Source organism: Geotrypetes seraphini, chromosome 14, assembly GCF_902459505.1.
Source record: "Geotrypetes seraphini chromosome 14, aGeoSer1.1, whole genome shotgun sequence".
Taxonomy (NCBI): Eukaryota; Metazoa; Chordata; class Amphibia; order Gymnophiona; family Dermophiidae; genus Geotrypetes; species Geotrypetes seraphini.
Genome location: NC_047097.1, coordinates 57,826,784 through 57,851,326, shown reverse-complemented (window position 1 = coordinate 57,851,326; position 24,543 = coordinate 57,826,784). Strand labels below are relative to the sequence as shown.

Below are 24,543 nucleotides of genomic sequence, written 5' to 3'. Positions count from 1 at the left end.
TATATTTCTATGAGAGTTAGAAGAGAAGAGGCAGAAGCTCTAGAACATAAAATGCGGAAGTATGAGGTTATCATCGCATATATAACATTTTCTATCCATTGTCAACAGAGTGTATTGTCCCAAAGAGGAGAGCTTTTAGTTTTTTCTTAAATTTAATTGCATAATAAAATTAAATAAAACTGTAACAGTAAAAGCTTGGAAAAAACAAAACAAAACACTGAAGGACTGGGGACTGGGAAAAAGTCCCCAGTACTTTTTACATATATTATTATTATTAATATTGTTATTAAAATAAATTTGTATAGTGCATACGAGTTTTATGTAGCACTGTGTACAGACACATAATGGACAGACAGGCAGGACACACAGCAAGAAACAAATAAGAGATTTAAAGCTGACATCAAGACCTTGATGGAAAAGGATTATAGTGGATTAAATTGAGGATATTAAATGAGTATCATTACATATGTTTCGGGGGGACTCATTACCTCTATGTCAAAGCAGTGCCTAATCTTTAAACCTGTCTCCAAATTTCTCAGTTCAGTCAATAGTTTAAGCGTATGTTTCAGTTTCCTAATCATTACAGTTTTTTGCTGCTGTCCTCAGCTTCCTAAAAGCAGCTGTAAAGATTCTGTTGTGAACCCATGCTCCTGCGTATGTCACTGTTAGATTTGCTGGTCTCACCTGATATAGACTTTCCGTGTCGAAGGGAGTGGGGCCAACGGATCTAGAAGCGATGCACACACACACACATGGTCCCACGTCAACCTCTTTACTGCTGCGTTTAGGAAGCAGAGGACAGCAGAAAAAAGATAGGGCAGAGAGACGCTAGAAAGGGGAAGGATGCCACAGAGAGAGATGGCCCTGCATTTACAGGAAAAGGTTTGGGTTGGAGAGTCCAGATTTTGCCATTTTAAAGGGTTCAGATTTTCGGGTGCTTCAGGTTTCCGGCATCCAGATTTTTGGATTTGCACTGGACCTAGCTTCTGGATTGCATCTCTCCCAGTTCTTCCATCCAGGGGCAGCTGATAGACCAAACTCTTAGGTGATGCAACCGAGCAGTGATGCCTCCTCTCCCCCTTCCCATCCCAAGCTCATCTTACAGTTTAATTGTCCTTCGAGTGTTCGCTCTTTGTCACAATGGTACTGTCTTGTACGCGAGCTACAGTCCTCTGACAAATATTGCTTGGATGTTCCATCACTAGCGGTGGTGCGTCTTTTGAGCAATCGCAAGCCAATGCCTTCAGTCCAGGGCCCCAATGTTTTCGAATGCCCCTTCCTTTAGCTCTGCGCCAAGCTACTATGCTTTTGCATTTTAGAAAAGGGTTGAAGACTGTGCTGTATGAGCGTTTTTTTGGTCCCAGCTCTAAAAATGTTTGATTCTTTTGTTTTATATTTTGTACATAATGCTGTTTTTCTAATATTTTTTTTCCTCGTCTAGATTTGTGGATAGGCGGGTTATAAATAATTTAAAATAAATAAATAAACAATGGCTGCTCTAACTAGAGAATGATACAGGGACAAATTTCTCCTCGTTCCCATGGGAACTCATTTTCCCATCCTGGTCCCGGTGAGGTCTTTTCTTGTCCCTGCCCCATTCCTGAAAGCTCTGTCCTCATCTGCACAAGCCTCCAACACTTTAACATCAGAAGTAGCAACATTCTAGAGCTCAGATTGTGATGTCATAATGCCTCATCCCACCAATGCCTAAGCTCCGTCTTCATCTGCACAAGCCTCAAACACTGTAAAATCATATGTAGCAACATTCTAGAGCTCAGATTGTGATGTCATAATGCCTCATTCCACCAATGCCTAAGCTCTGTCCTCATCTGCACAAGTCTCAAACACTTTAACATCATAAGTAGCAACATTTTAGAGCTCAGATTGTGATGTCATAATGCCTCATTCCGCCAATGCCTAAGCTCTGTTCTCATCTGCACAAGCCTCAAACACTTTAAAATCATAAGTAGCAACATTCTAGAGCTCAGATTGTGATGTCATAATGCCTCATTCCGCCAATGCCTAAGCTCTGTCCTCATCTGCACAAGTCTCAAACACTTTAACATCATAAGTAGCAACATTCTAGAGCTCAGATTGTGATGTCATAATGCCTCATTCCACCAATGCCTAAGCTCTGTTCTCATCTGCACAAGCCTCATGTGCTTCAAAATGATAAGTGTCCAAGGCTTGTGCTTACAGGAATGGGACAGGGACAGCAACAAAACTCACAGGGACAGGATGGGGAAATTGAGTTCTTGCGGGGACAGGGACAAATTTGTCCCCTTGTCATTCTCTAGCTCTTAGCTAATCACACTTCCCAGGCTCAGTCACAGAAGAGACTTGTCCTGCCTCTTCTTTGCTCAGTCGCCGGCCAGCAGGGTAGGCTCAGTGCTGACCACCCAGGCATAGAATCTGGCAGCTACAAAAACTGGGTGCCCTCCTTCCAATGCATGAACAGAGAAAGGCTGAACCACTTTGGTTTCAATGACTCGGACAAAGAATTTCTGTTCTCTAGGAATCTTTGCCTTCCACCAGCATTATTCAGAGGAACCCTTATTACTAAACCCTCCAACAGAAGAAACAGACAAGCAGAGGAATCAAAGGCTGCTTCCAATAAGCGTGTAGTCATCTTGAGAAGTGATTGTACCATTCCACTTTAACAGGGAATGGTACAGCCTTGCCAAGAAAAATGCCAGTTTTATACAGAATACCAGGGGAACACATAACATACAATATTGTTCAGATAATAAATACACGTGTGTGAACATATGCATGCCAGGCTCCGTACTATGAAGGATTAGGTACGACATAGTTGTTTTGAAAGAGAGGTTGCATAAACAGCCCAACAGTTCCCAGCACGCAAACAACGATGAATATCCAGAGGAAGAGTCTGTCCACTACCATGGCCACATATTTCCAGTCTTCAATGATCTGCAAAATGAAGCGCAGGAATTACAGGTCCAGCAGTATACACTGTCCAAAATGAATTTCAGAGAAAAATCCAGTTTAGTAACCTGGAATCACTTCTCTCGTTGCCATTTTAGTTAGACCATGTACAGAAATCCCATGCCCACCACGTCCCTAGTATATGATTTCTCAGCACAGTAATCATTGCATTCCAATATTTCTTTCAGAAACCATTAAATAACCCATTTAAAAAATTTTCTTTATACAACTTTCAGCACGGTATTGGAATTAGAATAAGTGATGCAACGGACCCTCTCTGGCCAATCACTTATGATTGATATCATGGAACTCAATGACATCACCAAGGAATTTTGCAGTCCAACCACAAAAGCCTGGACATCAGATTGTATATATCAGTGATGGGAAAGCTGACTGCTTGTCAAACCTATGGTTTAAAAGGATGGTAGTTTGCCAGTATGTATTAGCTGCACAGATTGAATTGGATGGGTGTGACTAATTTATAGTTAGGATGGCAGGAAAAGGGTGTCTTTTAGCCACCAGAAAAAACAACAGTTGATAGTGTCAAAATCAAAATTCTGATTTTGGTCCTGTTTCCTTAACCTTTTTGTCACACAGCTACAGGTTAGGGAGAGAAATCTTATTGAATTGAGTCAAGGAGTTCCAGATGCCCAAATTCACAACTGTAAGTTTTTAAACATGTGTTCTTTAGTGCTTCTCCATGTGTTTGCATGCCATAATCTGAGAAATAAATATATGGATAACCAAACATATCAGTACGCATACGAGGGGGGGTGTCAGGTCAAAAGCGCGTCGGGACAAAGGCGCGAGCAGACAATTGAGCGCAGCGCGGAGGTGCGCACCGAAGAAAATTACTGTTTTTAGGGCTCCGACGGGGGGGCGTGGGGGGAACCCCCCCACTTTACTTAATACAGATCGTGCCGCATTGTGGGGGCATTGTGGGGGGTTGTAACCCCCACATTTTACTGAAAACTTCACTTTTTCCCTGTTTTTAGGGAAAAAGTTAAGTTTACAGTAAAATGGGGGGGTTACAACCCCCCAAACCCCACCCAACGCCGGCGCGATTTGTATTAAGTAAACTGGGGGTGCTCCCCAACAAAACCCCCCGTCGGAGCCCCTAAAAACAGTAATTTTCTTCGGCGCACGCCTCCGTCTTGCGCTCAGTTGTCGGCGCGCGCCTTTGTCTTCCGCGTTGTTGTCTATGAACCACGAGGGGGTACAGAAAAGCTCTCAGCCCAACCAACCAAACTTCCTAAATTCTGAGCGTCATTGTGCCACTGTAGCTGAAAAGAGTGTTATCGTATTTTGTTAAGTGAAATTTGCAGAAACAAAATTCTATGTTTTGACATTGTTTCAGATCATTGATTGAACCGTATCCATGTCATTCTCTTCTTGGCTGGGCTGAGAACTTTTAAGCACCCCCTGTTAGTGTGAAGAGTTTCAGTCTGGAAGCCAGACCTGAGATTGTGATGTCATAATGCCTCATTCCACCAATGAGCTGACCTCAGTGATGTCACACTAGCTTGATTGTCCTATACTTGACTCACTTTTATTACCTACATAGGGGTGCTGAAAAGCTCTCAGCCCAACCAACCAACTTCCTAAATTCTGAGCGTCATTGTGCCACTGTAGCTGAAAAGAGGGTTATCTTATTTCATTAAGGGCCAATTTGCAGAAACAAAATTCTAGGTTTTGACATTGTTTCTGGTCAATGATTGAACCATATCCATGCCGTTCTCTTCTTGGTTGGGCTGAGAACCTTTCAGCGTCCCCTCGTAAAGGTTGCTCTGGCCATCTTTGTATCATGGTTGAGATTACCGAGTTGAAGGCAGCTCAGGTCCAGTTCTGAAACAGAATTTAACAAAAAGCTCTGATCCCCTGTCTCCATTCAGAATCATGCAGTAATTCTCTTTAAAAAGCATGACAGAACTAGAGAGATCCTAATAGTGCATTATATTTTGTTTGTGATGGTTTTCTTTGCATCTCTGCTCCTGTCCAAACTTCACTGGCTCCCAGTTCACTCCAGAGTCCTCTTTAAATGTGCCTGTTTAGCTTTCAAGATTCTACATGGCATCCTCCCTCCCGTTATCCCACTCTTCTGGAACTCCTCTAACCCTAATTCCACTAGATCCTCCCAAAAACTGAAACTATCATTCCCCTCTGCAAAAGGTATATCCCGCGTAGGAAAACTAGGAACATCCCTCCCCTTTAGAACCACAGAACTCTGGGACAACCTCACATCCCCGCTCAGAGTTTCAAGCTCCCTCCAATCCTTCTGCAAACACCTGAAAACTTGGCTCTTTTCAAAAACCTAACACTTCCCGCTCTTTGGTTCTTTATCTTCCTAGCTCCTTTCCTATAACCCTTCATTGTAGCTCCTTTTCAACCTAACCCTGTAAACCGTGCCGAGCTCTACGCTTGTGGAGATGGCGCGGTATACAAACCTAAGGTTTAGTTTAGTTTAGTTTCCTTTCCCAACCTGTGTTTTACAGAATGTCTGTACCTGCATGATGAGCACAAGAGGGAGATGTATGGACCAGTCCAGTGTTTTTCCTCATGATGTGAGTTTTTCTTCCCCATTTTTGCTTGGAGTGAGGAATTGGCTTCTACGTTGAATGGGTATATGGGTGAGATTAGAAGATGGATGAGTGTGCATGGTCTTGGTTTGAATGTGGCCAAAACAGAAACTAGGATTATGGGGAACGTGATGGAGCATCTATGGTCAGATAGATTTTGTGTGAATGGTGTTCAGCTGCCGGTACAAGAGGAAATGACTTTGTTGGGTGTAGTATTGTATGCAAAATTGAAAATGAGTATGCAAGTGATGAAAGTTGTGCAGTCTGCATATTTTGTAATGCGTATGTTAAACCAATTAAAGTTGGTGCTTTCAGAGTGGGATTTTAGGGAGGTATTACTCAGTATGGTGTTGTCTAAGTTGAACTACTGTAATGCCTTGTGCTCGGATAAGGGCCTTATAGGTGATTCAAAACTCTACTGTGAGACTGTTGACGAATGTTTCTCGCTTTGAACATAAGAACAAAAGAACTGCAATACTGGGACAGGCCAAAGGACCATCAAGCCTAGTATCCTGTTTTCAACAGTGGCCACCCAAGTCCCTAGCAAGATCCCAAGTAGTAAAAAAGATTTTATGCTGCTTATCCTAGCAATAAGCAGTGGATATTCCCAAGCCATCTCAATAATGGCCTATGGACTTCTCTTTTAGGAAATTATCTAACCTTTTATAAAAAGTGATGGGACGACTTTCCTTTGAGGAAAAACTAAAGCAGCTATTCAGCTTGGAGAAGTTACAGCTCGGAGAAGTTATGACAGAGGACTATAAAATACTGAATGGAGTAAAATGGGTAGATATGAATCACTAACTAGTAGATCTAAAATAAACTAAAGAAAATATTTCTTCTCTCAACATATAATTAAACTCTGGAATTCATTGCCAGAGAAGTGGTGAAAACCGTTGGCTTAGCAGGGTTTAAAAAAGGTTTGGTTCATTTCCTTTAAAAAATGTCCATAAGCCATTATTATGACGGAAAATCCACTGCTAGGATAAGCAGCATAAAATCTGTTTTACTTTTTGGGATCTTGCCAGGTACTTGTGACCTGGGCTGACCATTGTTGGAAACAGGATACTGGGCTTGATGGTCTGTCCCTGTATGACAACTGTTATGTTCTTATATATAAGCTTACTAGTTGTATGCGCCATTACACTACCAGTCTAAGAATATTCAATTTATGTTTGGAAAATGAACTGAATATTGGATTTCTAAATTATTCTTAAAATGTTAATTGAATGTTATCTTCTGTTGTTGTTCTCCCTCCTAGAAAATTAACCCAGCCTTGGGAATAGTTAGCAAAACTTTAAGTGTGACAAATATTCTTTTCTTACACTCTGACTGTCATCATCACTTTTCATGTGGTCTGCAATAAATTTGACTCCATCCATTGCTTCTTGAATTTCAGAAGAAACCTTCATTGAAGATCTTAGCCTAAGGTCATGAAGGCCATTTAGTTTATCAGCCACATCAGTAATTTTCATATCATAATTTCTTGGACAAGTAACGTTCATAGGGTTAGTGTGGTTCCTGTAGATTTCTGTTGGCTCAAGATGCAGGGTTTCAAGGTTATTCTTTCTGTGGTTGCATAGCTTCCGTCTGGATGTGTTATCCTTTGGCCGCTTCATAAATAGAAATGCAGGAAGTCTCTGAAGGAAAATCAGTTTTACCCATGGTGGCATACTGTGTGTGCTGGGAGTTCTGTGATGGACATTCAGTACACAAACCGTAGTCATTATCGAGAAAGTTACTAGCACCATAGTAAACATGAGATACTTTCCAATCAGTGGAACGTCTAGCGATGTTGGTGGGACAATTTTTGATATTAGGAGTAAAAACACAGTCAAGGCAAGCAGAACAGATATACATAATGTCATCTTTTCACCACAGTCTGAAGGGAGGTAGAACACCAAAATAGCTAAGGATGTGATGAGTACACAGGGAATAATGAGGTTGATGGTATAAAAAAGAGGCTTCCTTTTAATGATGAAATCATATGTCACATCAACATAAGTTGGATCCAACGGGTTTACAGTTCTTCTTCCAGGTAACTCAATGATATCCCACTCCCCACTGGGCGTAAAGTCATCCAGCTTTACAAATGGGCTTGAAAGCACCAAATCAATCTCTGTGTAATCATATGTCCAAGATCGGAATTTTAAGGTACAGTTTTGTTGATCAAATGGGAAATGTTTTACTTCAATTTTGCAGGCACTCTTGTAGATGGCTGGAGGTATCCAGGAAATTATTCCATTGTTTTCCACAATCACATTACTATACAGGGAGACTTCATAGGTGCCATCAGCGCTAAAAAAAAATAAATAAATAAACAAAAAGCAGTAACATGACAACCTTTGGCATTCATTTGGCATTTTCTGGTACACATGAGAACATGGTATGTAGGTGCCACCAACAAAGGATATGGAAGGGATATGGAAGGGAATAGGAGGAGATTTGATACCTAAATAACACTCCCCCACCCCTTTTACTAAACCATGATAGTGGTTATTAGCGCAGGGAGCCACGCTGAATGCTCCGTGCTGCTCCCGACGCTCATAGGAATATTCAGCGCAGCTCCCTGCGCTAAGAACCGTAATCATGGTTTAGTATAAGGGGAGGTCTTTTATTTACTGGATAATATTGAATAATTTCCTCCTCTCATCTAGATTATTTCCTTCCTTTCTAATGCTATCCTTCTCTACCACTCCTGAGAGCAGAATTGTCTAAAATTTGATTACATGTACCATTTGTAGGTGCTCCAAGGGGCAGAATTTGGGCAGAGAAGAGGCAGAGTTATAATATCTTTTTTTTATTACATGTACCATTTGTAAGTGTTCCTAAGGACATAGTTTGAGAAGAGCAGAGGCAGAGTTATACTATTTTTATTACATGCTACACTTGTAGGTGTTCCTAGCGGTATAATTTGGGAGATCAAAGGCAGAGTTATAATATGTGTATTACATGAACCACTCATAAACATTCCAGAGGGAGGCACAGATGAGATGTTTTTACATGCATAGAGAATACACACACCTTTATATCGTTTTTTGAGCAGATGTAAATGTGTGTGTTGGCATTTGTGTATTTTTGAGGCTGGCCTTGGGACCCTATGTTATCAATGCACGTAGGCACCTTCATTACTTTTATAAAATCAAGATAAAGCAGGTGTTTTCTTGGACGCATGTGTCCTGTTATAAAATCCCCTCCCCCCAGGTTCAATATACTGCTATTTGCCTAAATATCTTTGCCATGCTTCCAATTCTGCAGACATGATAGGCTCCAGAGTAATCTAAGGAAATACTTTTTTACAGAAAGGGTGGCGGTGGTGGAGATGAAGACTGTGTCTGAATTCAAGAGGACGTGGGATAAGCACGTGGGATGGGCAGACTTGATGGGCCATGTGGTCTTTATCTGCCATCATATATCTATATGTACCTGGACTTCAGCAAAGCGTTTGACAGCGTCCCACACCGCAGGCTGCTGAACAAGATGAAATCGATGGGATTAGGAGAGACTCTAACTGCATGGGTTAAAGATTGGCTTAGTGGCAGACTTCAGAGGGTGGTGGTTAACGGTACCTTCTCTAAAATGTCAGAGGTGACTAGCGGAGTGCCACAGGGTTCAGTCCTGGGCCCACTCCTCTTCAACATATTCATTGGGGATCTAACTCAAGGGCTTCAAGGCAAGGTAACCTTATTCGCTGATGACGCCAAACTATGCAATATAGTAAACGGCTATAATCTACAGGATGCTATGGAGCAAGACCTGCGTACTTTAGAAAAATGGTCCTTGATATGGCAGCTGGGCTTCAACGCCAAGAAATGTAAGGTCATGCATCTCGGTAACGGAAATCCTTGCAGAACCTACACCCTGAATGGAGAAACTTTAACAAGGACTACGGAAGAACGAGACTTGGGAGTAATCATCAGTGCTGACATGAAAGCAGCCACTCAAGTGGAGAAGGCTTCATCTAAAGCACGGCAGATGATAGGTTGTATCAAGAGAAGCTTCGTCAACAGGAAACCTGAAGTCATGATGCCATTGTACAGAGCCATGGTGAGACCTCATCTGGAATACTGTGTGCAATTCTGGAGGCCACATTACCGTAAGGATGTGCTCAGAATTGAATCGGTTCAGCGGATGGCCACCAGGTTGGTCTCGGGGCTAAAGGGTCTCCCGTACGAAGAAAGATTGAGCAAATTGCAGCTCTACACTCTCGAAGAGCATAGGGAGAGGGGAGACATGATTGAGACTTTTAAGTACATCACGGGACGGGTCAAGGTGGAAGAGGATATCTTTCTTCTCAAGGGACCCTCGACCACAAGAGGACATCCGCTCAAACTCAAGGGAGGGAAGTTTCGTGGAGACGCCAGGAAGTACTTCTTCACGGAGAGAGTGATTGAGCATTGGAACAAGCTTCCAGTACAGGTGGTCGAGGCACGCAGCATCCCAGACTTCAAGAACAAATGGGATACCTATGTGGGATCCCTACGAGGTCATGCCAAGGGATAGGGTCACTAGGACTTGAATTGGCGGGTCAGTAGAATGACAGTATAATTATTGTACTTTAGGGGTCAGTAGACTTAAGAGGGTGGGTAAATGGTGTGGGCAGACTTGATGGGCTATGGCCCTTATCTGCCGTCATCTTTCTATGTTTCTATGTTTCTATAACCATAAAGCTCTATGACATCACAATGGAGGTGTAAAGAGCCTTAGCCAATAGGGAGAGGATGCTGCTGCGGGTGGGCCATTTGGCCTTTATCTGCCATCATATTTCTATGATTACCCAGAGAAAGGTGAGGGGGGCTATTTTCAAAGGGGTGGATTTATGCAAGTAAAAACTGGTTTTACCTGTATAAATCTTTTGAATATTAATGTACTAGTCTAGTGGATCATGTCCATAGTGTGCTCCTTTCTAATGTAGTTAATATATAACTTCCAAAAGTGATAAAGAAGCAGTGTTATAGTAGGCTAAGGGGACAGAAAACATATATAAAAAAAGCTAAGTTGGCTTCATATACATACATAAAGTACATTACATGGATGAAATAAGTAAAAAGAAAAAAAAATTGTTAAAACGTCATAAATGCTAGGTTGGGATTAATGAGGATTTTACCACCATGAGTTATGCTACTCGGGTGGCTGTCGAAAATCCCTGGATACCTGAGCATTGACGTATGCATAGTTAAGCTCACTATAACACTGGTGGAAGTTATATATTAGCTGATTTGGTGAATTGATAAAGAGGAAAGAAGTTTGGAAAATGGCTCAGATGCAAACCACTAGAGACCTTTCTAATGTACACATTCTTGCTTGCCCCTAGACCTATCCTGCCATGCTGAAGGCTCCAATTGATCACTTGGCTGTTTTTTCAGGTCCACTTACTTATTGTAAAGCACAATGTCTGGCAGCCAGATTTGCTTGGGAGGGATCCTCAGTTTCTTTATTCCTTCGTAAGCAACTGGTTCCCAAGTCAAACGGTAATCAACCCATTTCTAAAGGAATACATATATATTTGTGATAGAATTAGATATAATAAAACCCTTATTGCACATGCGCAGTAGAAAATTTGTGATCCCTGCTTCCGTGGGATGTGACTCTGTACCGAATTTAATTTCTGGCGGGTGGGGCGGCTTGCGGTGCGTGCATGTGGGAGTCTGGAGGTTTGATTTGCTGACGTTGCTTCCAGCCTAGGGCCTTCCTCGCTGCCGGGTCCTGCTCCTGCCTTCGCCTAAAAAGAAAGTAGGACTGAAGCAAGCAGGAGCAGTGACCTACCGCTGCTGACCGCTGTGTGAGACCCGGTAGGAGGGGGGATGAGAGCTCTGCCTGCTATAACCGCTCCTGCTCTTCGCAGCTGTTGCTGCTGCCGCCACCCACTGACAGGATAGAGCTGGCCAGTCGGCCTGCCTGCTCGCAGCAGTCCCGGCCAGAGGGTGGCAAAGACCTCTGCGAGCCTCCAGCCGCTGCCACCAGCAGGCCGCGCTGCTCCTCTTCCATCAGCCTGTCCGACTCCTCTTCGCTGGACGACAGGTCCAACATGTCAGGGGCTTCACTTTCTTCTTCTACAGGAAGTTGGGGGAGGGGGGACACACACAATTCCTTCTGTTGTTGCCGGGTATCGGTTATTGAAGGTGGAGGGGGGGGATAGTTGGGAGAGGAAGAGTAGCTTCTCTCTGTTGCAAGGTGAAGAGAAAAGTTGGAGCACCTGGGCAGACACGTCGAGTTTTTCTGCCAGCCCAGACTATTTCCTTGCTGAGAGGAGGGGAGGACTTCCAGAAGGGAGTTGAGGGGGTGGGGAGGAAGCCTAAGCCCATTCAGTCCTATGGCAGCAGGCGGCCGACCTGTCACTTCTCCCCGAGTGACGCCACGCGCACCTTCCAGCAGCTGGAGCACAGGTGGCAGGAAAACAAAAAAACCCTGTAGCGCCCACAACAATGCAATACGTGGACAGGGGGGAGGGAAAAGGGCTACTGCAGGACAGGGAGAACAGGCAAGGGGTGCTGCTGCTGCACAGGGAAGTGGGGGGGGGGGTGGACCAAGAGAAAGGGGGCCATGGAGCAAACTTGCTAAGCTTTGGGGGGAGGGGTGTGCTGGGGGCAGGCAGCAATCATGGTTTGCTCTGGGGGGGAGACAGAAGGGGGCCATGGAGAGAGACAGAAAGAAAGGCAGGCAGGCATGGCGCCACAGAGAGAGATAGGCAGGCAGGGGGCCACAGAGAGAGAGAGACAGAAAGACAGGAAGGTAGCGCATGAGAACGAAAGATAGATGCACACAGAAAGACAGCAGGCAGGGAGAGAGACAGAAAGCAAGAAAGACAGATGGGGCCAGGGAGAGAGACAAACAGAAAGAATGGGGGCCAGAGAGACAGGGACCAAGGAAAGATAGGGGGCCAGAGAGACATCCAGCCAGCCAGCAGCCAAGGAGAGAGAGACAAAGAAAAAAAGACAGAAACGGACAGCGGCCAAGGAGAGAGAGAGAGAGAGAAAAAAAAAAGACAGACAGCTCACATGGTAAGTTTTCATTAAATTTTGTGATCTGTTAAGTCTACACATCTTCTAGCACCCGTTAATCTAACGGGCTTAAACACTAGTTAGATATAATGGTATTGCTCTACACATATCTATTATCTACACGGTAATGGTGAATATTATACCCTTATGTAATAATTACCTGATCTAGCCACACATTTATTGTCATAACCTGGTCACGTTCATTCTGAAAAATAATAAAGAGCAAAAGAGAGAGAAATCTTATGAGGTATTTTATCCTGCCTAAAATATTTGGGGAAAGGGTTAGGGAGGAATATGGCTGCAGTTTATGATATGGTGCAGCAGCCTATCAAACAGCCTCATTAATTAGGATTATCATTTATTTTCCTGCTTAGACCCAAGCTGCCATTAGCCACAATGCAATCGGTATAAATGAATTATCCAAAAGCAAAGGCCTTATGGTTTAATAAAGTAGATTAGAACAGAAGTATGTTGTCACCATGGAAAATAAAGAACAAATAATTGGCTCTATTCACCCAAATTCAGTTTGGTCTCTACTGGTTAAATCGTTGGGAATATTTGGGCTTTGCCACATGGTAAAAGAGAAAAACACCGGAATGGCATTGATCATAGAGGTGTCAATCTCTGAGAAGATCTTTACATAGAAAGAAAATGTGGCAGAAAGATAGAGAAATATTTTCTATTGTACAGGGAACCATTGGTTTGATTACAAGGAATTTCCAAGTGCACCTAGACAGGTTACTTACAAGTACATTGTTACAAGTTCAAGTAGGTCATCGTTGGCTCATCATTATGTCCTACGAGTTGCAGGGATCTCAAAGTACCTCCTTGAGGGCCGCAATCCAGTCGAGTTTTCAGGATTTCCCCAATGAATATGCATTGAAAGCAGTGCATGCACATAGATCTCATGCATATTCATTGGGGAAATCTTGAAAACCCGACTGGATTGCGGCCCTCAAAGAAGGACTTTGAGACCCCCTGAATTAGACAGTTTAGATATGGGCTTTTACAATTACCAATCCAATCCTTGGTTTTATATACCGATTCATCCCTCCAATAGGGCTCAACTTGGTTAACAAAATATTCACAGAACATGGAAAGAATTAGAATTTAGATAAGACTTAAACCTCTATAATCATTAGTTTGAAGTAGAGGGATCAATTAGAAATTTCTGAAATAGATAGGTTTTTAGCACTTTCTGAAAGATTGATAGTTGAGAAAGAAGTCTAACTTCTAAAGGGAGCTCATTCCAAATTTTTGCAAACATGAACATATAAGATCTGCAAAAAATTGCCCATAGTTTTGATTCCCTCAAAGCAGGAGTCTCCAAAGTCCCTCCTTGAGGGCTGAACCCAGTCGGGTTTTCAGGATTTCCCCAATGAATATGCATTGAAAGCAGTGCATGCATATAGATCTCAGGCATATTCATTGGGGAAATCTTGAAAACCCGATTGGATTGTGGCCCTCAAGGAGGGACTTTGGAGACCCCTGCCTTAAAGAGTAGGAAAGGTAAGTTTAATATTTCTGGATAGCCCTAAATTTAGAAGGTTCATGAGAATTAAAGGAGATAGGAACCAAGGGGAAAAAAAAATCTCATGGAGCCTACCTATGGAGACGCTTTACGGTGCTTAATGCCACTTCCTGCATTAGTCACGCCTACAGTGGCGTTAGGCATCATAAAGTACCTCTGCAGGGATATTCTGGCGCTGTTCTTTTTAGGCACCAGTAGGTGCCTTGAAATTTCTTTTAAAAGTAATTTTAAATGTCATTTTCCTCTTAACTAAGGGGCCGAAGCTGCCTATAGAATATGGAATTTATAGAATCTGGGCTTTTGTGCTAGAGGTTTGCTGGATGGGGTTTTTTTTACACTTAGGGCTCCTCTTACTAAGCTGCGGTAGCGTTTTTAGCGCGTGCTGCAGATTAGTGCGCACTACGCGGAAAAAACTAACGCCAGCTCAATGGAGGCGTTAGCGTCCAGCACACGCACGCTAAAACCGCTAGCGCAGCTTAGTAAAAGGAACCTTTAGACGTCCTTTTGAAAATGCCTCTCCACATATTCTTTTACTTACCACACTGATGAGCTGTGCTAGGGATACATTCAATTGTATGGATACCAGCTGGGAGTTGTTGTGAACTGGTCGAACCAACTTATTATACCTACTTTCATTCAGAAGTTGTTTTATCAGCTTCTCTTCAGCATCAGAAGCACCGCTTCCTACAAAACATAATTGCATTAAAAAGCCGAAATATGAGTAGGACATTCAAAGCATTACCGCCATAATGACTGAAGAATAAGTACTGATATGTTTGTAATATTATTCAAATGCTGCAAGAATTTATTTTAAAAAGTAGTGTACTGTCGACTCTTCTGTAATATAACTCTGCATGTCATGACAGTATTCAATTTTCAAAACTAGTAGTCCCTATTGAAATAATCGCGATAGCTTGGTATCAAATCATATTTTATTACGAGGATCATTTTATAAATAAGGGACACTATTTTTTTTTTATTTACATGTTCTTGGTTTTTCTCAAGTATTTCTTTACAATCCTTCAATATAATAATAATAAAATAATAATTTATTTTCTTATATACCGCCAAAGCCATGGTAGTTCGAGGCGGTTTACAACAAGAAGAGCTGGACAATCAGCGATAAGATACAAAATAGAATCAATGAATACAAGTACACTGAAAGCAAGTACGAATAAGAGGCGCTGGACAGTCAGCGATAAGTTACAATATGGAATCGATGAATACAAGTACACTGAAAGCAAGTACGAATAAGAGGCGCTGGACAGTCAGCGATAAGTTACAATATGGAATCGATGAATACAAGTGCACTGAAAGCAAGTACGAATAAGAGGCGCTGGACAGTCAGCGATAAGTTACAATATGGAATCGATGAATACAAGTACACTGAAAGCAAGTACAAATAAGAAGAGCTGGACAGTCAGCGACATAACTTTGAATTTGGTATAGAGCATACGAGAGATAATGAACAACAAATTCTTAGATGACAAATCGGTTGAACAGTTTCGTTTTTTTCTATATAGTATATACTATATAGTCTCCCCGCTTTGTAATGACTGAGTCCCAACATCTGGGAGGCTTCATTATTCCCTACAAGACACCGTTTTAGTTCAGTTGCCGAATGGCTCGGGTACCGGCGGAAGAAAGCTCTTCCAGAGATGCAAAACGATGTCCACGCATAGGTGGTTTCAACTTTGGAAAAAGGTCAAAGTCTGGTGGTCTCATGTCTGGACTGTAGGGAGCGTGAGGCAACGCCTCCCAACCGTAGTCGCGCAGTTTTTCAATGACGGATGGAGAGCTCCCTCTTCCCCACGACCAAAAAAATTTCAACAAGCTCAATCGAAAATCAAACAAATGATGAATTTCTAAGAAAAATATGGCTAGACTGAAGCTGGTTCAGAATACAGCATTCAGATTGATTTACAGCCTAAAGAAATAGGGTCATGTGACACCATTTTATCGTGCGTTGCATTGGCTTCCGGTGGAGGCTTCTGTCATTTTTAAGTTGGGCTGTCTTTGCTATAAAGTTTATTTATTTATTTAATTTTCTATACCGTTCTCCCAGGAGAGCTCAGAATGGTTCACATGAGTCTATTCAGGTACTCAAGTATTTCCCTATTTGTCCTGGGGCAATGGTGGGGATTAAGTGACTTGCCCAGGGTCACAGGGAGCAGCGTGGGCTCGAACCCACAACCTCAGGGTGCTGAGGCTGTAGCTTTCACCACTGCGCCACTCTGGAAATCAAAATGTTTTAGAAGTGAGCCGAGTAAAGGACAATCAAGCCATTGTGACATCACTGATGAGGTTGGCTCTTATTGGAGGAATGAGGCATTGTGACATCACAGTTTCAGCTCTGGTTACCAGAAACTTTTCATACTATTTATTCAGTTTTCTATACTGATTCTCCCAGGGGAGCTCAGAATGGTTTACATGAGTTTATTCAGGTACTCAAGCATTTTCCCCTATCTGTCCTGGAGGGCTCCCACTCTATCTAATGTACCTGGGGCAATGGGGGGATTAAGTGACTTGCCCAGGGTCACAAGTCTCAGGGTGCTGAGACTTTAGCTTTAACCACTGCGCCACACTCTCCCCCTTTGCCTTGGGTACAGCTCCACTTATTTAGCCAACAGTTTTCTTGTAGCAGCTAACAGTAGGAGATGACATGCCTTCTTCGTTGTCCCATTGGTGCAGGATTGTAAAATTAAGAAATCTCTCGATCATACACTTTCACACCAAGCAGGCATTCATGACAAAGAATTTAAATTGTTATTGCTTACATCTTGCTCTTGTGAACACTTAAGAAATGAGCTGAAAACCATTCTCTTTTTCAAAACAGATGACTGAATAGATATCATTGTGTCTTTTCTAATTTTTTTCATTTGCAATCTTTTGTAAACTGCATTGAACTTATGGTAATGCGTTCTAGAAATTTGGTGTTATCTTATGATTGAGAGTAATAAGCCATCAAAATAGTGGATTCTTTTACTCACATAACGGTCTCACAATCCAAGCATTGAGCTGGCGTTAGTTTTTCCACGTAGCGTGGGGGTTTGCGCGCGCCAACATTCTGCGTGCACTAAAAACGCTAGCGCATCTTAGTAAAAGGAGCCCTTAGGTGCGCTAGCATTTTTAGCACGCGCAAACCCCCACGCTAAATGAAAAAACTAACGCCAGCTCTATGGTGGTGTTAGCGTCTAGCGCACCTTAGTAAAAGAAGCCCTTAGGTGCGCTAGCGTTTTTAGCACGCGCAAAGCCCCGCGCTAAATGAAAAAACTAGCGCCAGCTCTATGGTGGTGTTAGCGTCTAGCGCGCTAAAACTGCTAGTGCACCGTAGTAAAAGGAGCCCTTAATGTTGACTTTTGCCTTGAATTGCAAGGCCAGGAGATCTGAGATATATTTCACATTACACGTAGGTTTCTCGAGCAGTATTAACGATGGCTCGGTTGGTAACTAGTCCAGGTCATACTAATGCTTGAGATTTTTAGAATACTGATGAATTTCGGTGCTAAAACGTGTGAATGATGTCCTGATTTAATTTAATAATAACTTTATTTTTATTTACCGCCATACCACAAACAGTTCTAAGCGGTTTACAAGGGAAGAGACTGTATACAGACAGCGACATTGCAGAGAACTTTCAAAATTACATTGGCATATTAAGTTTAGTCAGGTTTATAATAATAATAATTTTATTTCTTATATACCGCTATACCATAAGTTCAAAGCGGTTTACAACAAGTTACATACAATGAGAGTAAGAGATGTTTACAACAAGAAGTAAGAGATGTTTACGAGATACATACAATGAGTGTACGAGATGTAAGGGGAACAGAAAAAGTACTTTCTGGGAGACAAATTGCAAATGGAAGAGAACCAAGATGGTTTGAATCAAGAGGAAGTATCTAGTCAGAGATTGGGGTGCAGGGGAAAACAATATGGGTGGAATACCTTTACAAATGGGAAAAAGGATGAGTAATCTAAAATCAAGAGAATTGGGGATTGGGATGAGGATAGCTGAGGGGGATTGGGCAAGAATTAGGAATTAGAATTTGTTAAGGAGACAGGTCTTCAGTGAACATTACTGAATTTTATAGGAAAATGAATGAAACAATATAGGAAAATGTGATGTACTCTTAAATGTAATGCTGCTATATTGTCTATGCCTTATGCCCCCAAAAGAATGGCCGATTCGGGAATGTATTAATTAAATACGTCTATGTACATGTTAAGAGAAGCAGAAAGCTTGGTTGATGGGCATTAAAAACACCCACGAATAGCAGTAGAGCTTAGTTCTGGTTAGGAATTCATGGGGCACTGCCGAAAGTTGCTTATTTATAGATTCACTAGCTGATGCCCCGGCATTGCACGGGTATTTAATTATAGCAATAACACTGTAAATGGATTCAAATAAAGATACTTTATAGTGGTGAATGAAATTATTTTTTTACAGCTTAATAAAAAGTACAATATTCAAATTATAATGTGAAATATTTGACAAAATGAATACAATACAACTAACGCAAAACGTGATTATAAACAACAATTTTAGTTTCACCTCCTGGAGCAAGAACATATAAATTCTTGGGTGAACCCACCCTTGAGCAAGCAACATAGAGTTGTGGGCCGCGAGACCCCCAGAACATATCACCCCAGGTAGTGAGGGATCTGCATACCAAGTTTCGTTCAAATCGGTAAAACCGTTTTTGAATTTCTGTGAGAATGGCAGCTTTTTACATATTTTCCATTGACATGAATGGGTGAAATCTGATTTTCTGTTTGTAGCTCCGCCCACGTGTGCAGGTGGGCCGCGAGATCCCCAGAACATATCACCCCAGGTAGTGAGGGATCTGCATACCAAGTTTCGTTCAAATCGGTCAAGCCGTTTTTGAATTACTGTGAGAATGGCAGCTTTTTACATTTTTTCCATTGACATGAATGGGTGAAATCTGATTTTATGTTTGTAGCTCCGCCCACGTGTGCAGGTGGGCCACGAGACCCCCAGAACATATCACCCCAGGTAGTGAGGGATCTGCATACCAAGTTTCGTTCAAATCGGTCAAGCCGTTTTTGCGTGATCACGGCACATACACACACACATACATACACACATACATACACACATACATACCTCCGATTTTATATATATAGATGCCCCTCGGCAAAGAAAAGTACGAAAGCAGGTCCGAATCGACTGTTAAAAGTTCTTTAAAAAAAACAGCCCAGGATCAGGCGCTGATGTCCGTCTCGAACAAATGATAAGCAAATAACTGTTGCACATCTAAGGATCAGTATATCACTCACCGGTGAGGAGAAGAGAAAGCAAGGCGAGCAGAGTAAGCCGAAGCGTCCTCCCCATGGCCATCCGTGCAGGAAAATCACTCGAGAGATCATCGGAGCTGTCAGGGCTCGGTGGCGGGCACTAGGACCCAGCGGAGCTGGAGCACACCAGCGCAGCTGTCAAGGAACAGCAGGGTCCCTCCCCCCAGACAGAGCCAGTTGGACGGATTTTGTCAAGGCTGCATGCAAAAAGGCTTCACATCCCAAGATAATCGCATTTCAGGGTTCTTTACTCTTCCCAGTCCCCATAATTGCAGTTACAAAAAGGTTTTTTTTTAATAGAACCTTGGCCTATCAAGCAGGTAAAGTCCAAGCTTGGTTAGATGATACGATTCGACAAACTGCATCCTTATTGCACTTTCAGGAAATTAGGAAAGACCTATTTGTTCAAGCAATTTGTTCTGCTAGTAGCGCCTTCCTTAAAAGTTATATATTCTAGGAGAGATATGATTTTTTTCGGCCACAGCCCCACAAATCTGGAATTCATTGCCATTTAATGTAAGAGAAGAAAAAAGTGGGAAGGGGTAAAACGCGGACCTCACGGACCTGACGGACCTCGCGGATCTAAACCCGTACAGCCTTAAAAATCTGAGGTCCGTGTCGGTCCGGTGTCCGTGGCGCTTGTAGTTTCTGTCACTGACAGACCTCGATGAGATTTTAGCGCTGACGGATCCGTCTCAGCATAGGGAGGGAAAAGTGTTAGGATCCGTCAGTGCTAAAATCTCATCGAGGTCTGTCAGAGCCGACCGACAGGGACCTCAGATTTTTAAGGCCGTACGGGTTTAGATCCGCGAGGCCCGTCAGGTCAGTGAGGTCCGCGTTTTACCCCTTCCCGAAAAAAGTTTAAAAGTCTCCTAAAGAGCTGGCTATTCAAGGACGCTTTCCAATAGATATGTTATAACCTATAATAACTTCAGGAAGACGATCTAATAGAATTAAGCGGGTACCTGTTCCCCCAACCTTCTGTGTCTTGACCCTCCCCTGGTTTTATTTTTACTTTTTTTTTTTTTTTATAGAATTGGATTTATGTCAATTGCTGTCAACCGCTTCCCTCCTTACATGTATTAATGTATTCGTAGTGAATGTTATGTTTGTTGGTTTTTAAAGTTTTATTCAATTTTTGAACTTATGTAAATCGCATTGGATTTGGACTATGCGAAGTAATCAAAGAAATGAAATAAACTTGATAAACTTAAACTTGATTAGTGACTGCATCATAATATAAAACTGTACACTTCTCCCTCCGTATTCGCTGTGATAGGGGATTGGCAGAACTGCAAATACAGAAAAATCGCAAATAACTTTTTCATATGTTATTCACTGTTTTCTATTAAAAAACCATGGTGAAACCGTGAATGACGCGTTGGGAGACTTGGCCTGTTCCTGAAGGAGAGGCAAAACACGGTGAAGAAAGTGCTGGTAATCAGCCATTTTCTCTGTAAAATTTGGAATCAGCGATTTTCTCTATGCAAGCTGATGTAATTTGGGGGTGAGAGGGAGGAGCCAGCAACCTAAAAACCGTGAATAATCGAAACCGCGAATGCTGAAACCGCGAATACGGAGGGAGATGTGTATATTGTACTGTTGCTTCTCATATGTTCTGCAATTCATCACTGAATTGTTCAGTTCTCTTATTTTGTGAACCGCCTGGAACAGGGGTAGGCAATTCCGGTCCTCGAGAGCCGGAGCCAGGTCAGGTTTTCAGGATCTCCACCATGAATATGTATGAGATGGATCTGCATGCACTGCCTCCTTGAGATGCAAATCTATCTCGTGCATATTTATGGTGGACATCCTGAAAACCTGACCTGGCCCCGGCTCTCGAGGACCGGAATTGCCTGCCCCTGGCCTAGAACTCTTCGGGTGTTGGCGGTATAGAAAAATTAAGTTATTATTACTATTGTTTGTGCAACAGTGACATTTATCAGTGAATACATCTTTTACAGGGCCGCTCAGCAGCTCTCTTTCCTGGCTGAGATGCTCCCTTCTGAAAACAATGTAAGCAGGGCTCCTCGGATCCGTCACAGACACTGGAATACGAGGCAAGAGCGAGCGAGTGTAGGAAGGATCAGAACAGGGACCCTAAGAGATCTGGGCGTGGTAGAAATATCTAACAACTCAGGACGGGGAAGGGGTTGGCATAGTACATAAGTAATAATTGCCACATATCACATGGTCTGTACTTTGCTAGGTACAAATAGAGCTGTCCACGTCCTCTACTGGTTCTTAGCTGTGTCATCCTCCTCCCTAGTTGTACATTAAAGACTGGAATATTAGGGAAAGAAGACAAAGGGCTCCTTTTACCAAGGTGCACTAGCGTTTTTAGCGCACGCAGGAAATTACCGCTCGCTAGGCTTCTAGAACTAACGCCAGCTCAATGCTGGTGTTAAGGTCTAGCGCACATGGCAATGTAGGGCGCCATTTCACGCGTTAAAGCCCTAGCTCACCGTAGTAAAAGGAGCCCAAAGAGTCCTCGGTTTGGTGAGGGAGCAATTCTATTAAAATCAATAAGCTAATTAGAGAATACATTAACATCTTCCTTAGGCCTTTCTGCATGGACCCACCACTGCATTTACATAGGAGTTAACTTTTCAAAATTATTGGGGAGGGGGCGCTAAACCCAATGGTGTTACCTCTCCCCGGAAACGGTCAATGAATTTGTTCAATATTAGGTGTACTCAAGTAGCCACAACACCCACAGACTTGGCTTCTATGCTGTATCATCGGCTTGTTTATTTGATATACCACCTATCGTAACTTAAGAGTGAGTCCGTTTACAATAAAACCGGCAATGACCAGAAAACAAGACGGAGGAAACAGAGAAAGAACAAGTAGCTAAGAGGTCCTTTTACTAAGCTGCATTAGGTGCTAACATGCCCCTAACACAAAGATGGAGTACTGTGGGCCACACTCAGGTGTTCTGTGGTAACTTCAAAATGTATGTTCTAAAAAAAAATTTCTGTTTTGTTTTTTGAGGGTCCACAAAATACCAGCATATATCTTATAAAATGTACAAAATAATATCCGTATATAATAAATTAAATATCATATTTAACATTATATATTTAATTTATTATATATGGATATTATTTTATACATTTTATAAGATATATGCTGGTATTTTGTGGATTATATTTGAAGAGCATATTTATTAAGAAAAACATTTTTTACTCCTATTGTCTGGTTTTATTTTTCGAAGGGACGTCAGCACTGGCCTAGTAAGGGGTGTGTGGTCCTATGTAAAGGAAGCAGGCACCAGTCCTCCTCTTCACCCCCTCCATCCCGACCCCTCCCCCCTGCTGTGTGTGTGTTCCCCTTCCCTTGTACCTCTTTAATTTTTCCTGCACGAGCAGCACTACGAACTTGCTGCCCGTGTCGGTGTTGCCTCTCTCTGACGTCACTTCCGGGCCCCATGCCTAGAAAGTGATGTCAGAGGGACAGCCGGCTCGACGCGGGCAGCAAGTTCACGCTGTTGCTTCTAAAACTGGTCTAGACTATAACGTCTAAGTTCCATCTAGGACGTCCAGCAAAAAGTTCAATTATAAGTGCAGGACATCCAAGTCTGAGTTCCCCCCCACCACCCCCAAAGCTCGTCTCTCTACACACCCCTTTGAACTCTGGACACACATTCATTATGGAGAGCATGGCATACTCAGGCCCTCTTTTACAAAGGTGCGCTAAGCGTTTTAGCACGCGCTTAGCGTGCGCTAAATCAACGTGTGAGCTAACCGCTAACGCATCCATATGCATGCATTAGCATTTAGTGCATTTAGCACACGATAATACTTAGCGTGCACTAAAAAGCATAGCGCACCTTAGTAAAAGAGGGGGTCAGACTGTTCAAGTACCTGGTCTATCAGACAAGCAAATAGCATTACAAGAGGCGTTACAAAAATGGACATTAGACGGCTTCAGATTGTGCAAAACACAACTATCAAGATTATTTGTGGCGCTAAGAAATATGATCATGTCTCACCTCTCCTATTCAACGCACATTGGTTACCCATTGAACACAGAATTAGTTATAAAATCCTACTTTTAACCTTTACAACAAGACTAAATAATCAAGCGGAGTTTATTAACAGACTTTTGAGTCCTTATAATTCTTTAAAATCGCTTCGTTCAATATCACGAAATCTTCTCGTCATACCTTCTTTAAAATTAATCAACGTTGCATTCCAATAACTTTGCTCCCACTCTCTGGAATGCACTGCCCAATCATTTGCGCACTGAATCTGAAAATAAAACAATTCAAATCCAAATTAAAAACATTTTTGTTCCAGGATGCCTTTGGACAATAACTGTCCTCTTAAAGACAAAAAGAAAACAATCAAATTTTATCGCTTTTTACCCTAGCCCAGGGGTAGGGAACTCCGGTCCTCGAGAGCCGTATTCCAGTCGGGTTTTCAGGATTTCCTCAATGAGATCTATTTGCATGCACTGCTTTCAATGCATATTCATTGGGGAAATCCTGAAAACCCGACTGGAATACGGCTCTCGAGGACCGGAGTTCCCTACCCCTGTCCTAACCTATTGTATTTTCCTTTTTCGTTTCGCTTTCTCTTTTACAATTGTAGTTCTTCCCTTTCTTTCCTATTGTTTGAAGTAAGTCCATTTGTCTTATTATGTGTTTTATTAAGATTTTGGTTTTATCTAGTACCCCTGATTTTTAATGTTTTAATGTAAATTTTATGTTGTACACCGCTTAGAAATTTGATTAAGCGGTTTAAAATTTTTTTTTAATAAACTTGAGATGCCCAAAGATATAAGTTTATGAATCTATTTCGAAACTTTGCTTTATTCATTGATTGACTCCACACATATGTGTTTTGGCTCAAACGGCCTGTATCAGGAGTTTTATACTTAAAGCAGGGGTGTCAAAGTCCCTCCTCGAGGGCCGTAATCCAGTCGGGTTTTCAGGATTTCCCCAATGAATATGCATTGAAAGCAGTGCATGCACATAGATCTCATGCATATTCATTGGGGAAATCCTGAAAACCCGACTGGATTCCGGCCCTCGAGGACCGACTTTGACACCTGTGCCTTAAAGTATCCAGCTCATCAGAGAGAAATATAGCACTTGTGGAACACCAACACAACAAATTTGTGCATAGTGAAAAGTATCAATATAACAGGCACACTTTCAAAGTCA

The 24,543-nt window shown here is 42.3% G+C and overlaps 1 protein-coding gene across 2 annotated transcripts; it reads right to left on the bottom strand.

The window, feature by feature from the left end:
• Nucleotides 1-2,084: 2,084 nt before the first annotated feature.
• CHRNB4 (cholinergic receptor nicotinic beta 4 subunit) lies at nucleotides 2,085-23,609 on the bottom strand. Of its 2 annotated transcripts, none has more exons than XM_033920930.1 (6): nucleotides 23,542-23,609; nucleotides 14,593-14,738; nucleotides 12,684-12,728; nucleotides 10,899-11,008; nucleotides 6,848-7,820; nucleotides 2,085-2,931 (listed from the first exon to the last, which is right to left on the bottom strand). In XM_033920930.1, exons 3-6 carry the CDS (start codon nucleotides 12,708-12,710, stop codon nucleotides 2,788-2,790), a joined length of 1,254 nt encoding a protein of 417 aa, XP_033776821.1. In that variant the 5' UTR covers nucleotides 12,711-12,728; nucleotides 14,593-14,738; nucleotides 23,542-23,609; the 3' UTR covers nucleotides 2,085-2,787. The 2 variants fall into 2 exon arrangements, with proteins under 2 accessions (XP_033776821.1, XP_033776820.1); XM_033920929.1 differs by lacking the exon at nucleotides 23,542-23,609 and adding an exon at nucleotides 19,356-19,625.
• Nucleotides 23,610-24,543: the final 934 nt, after the last annotated feature.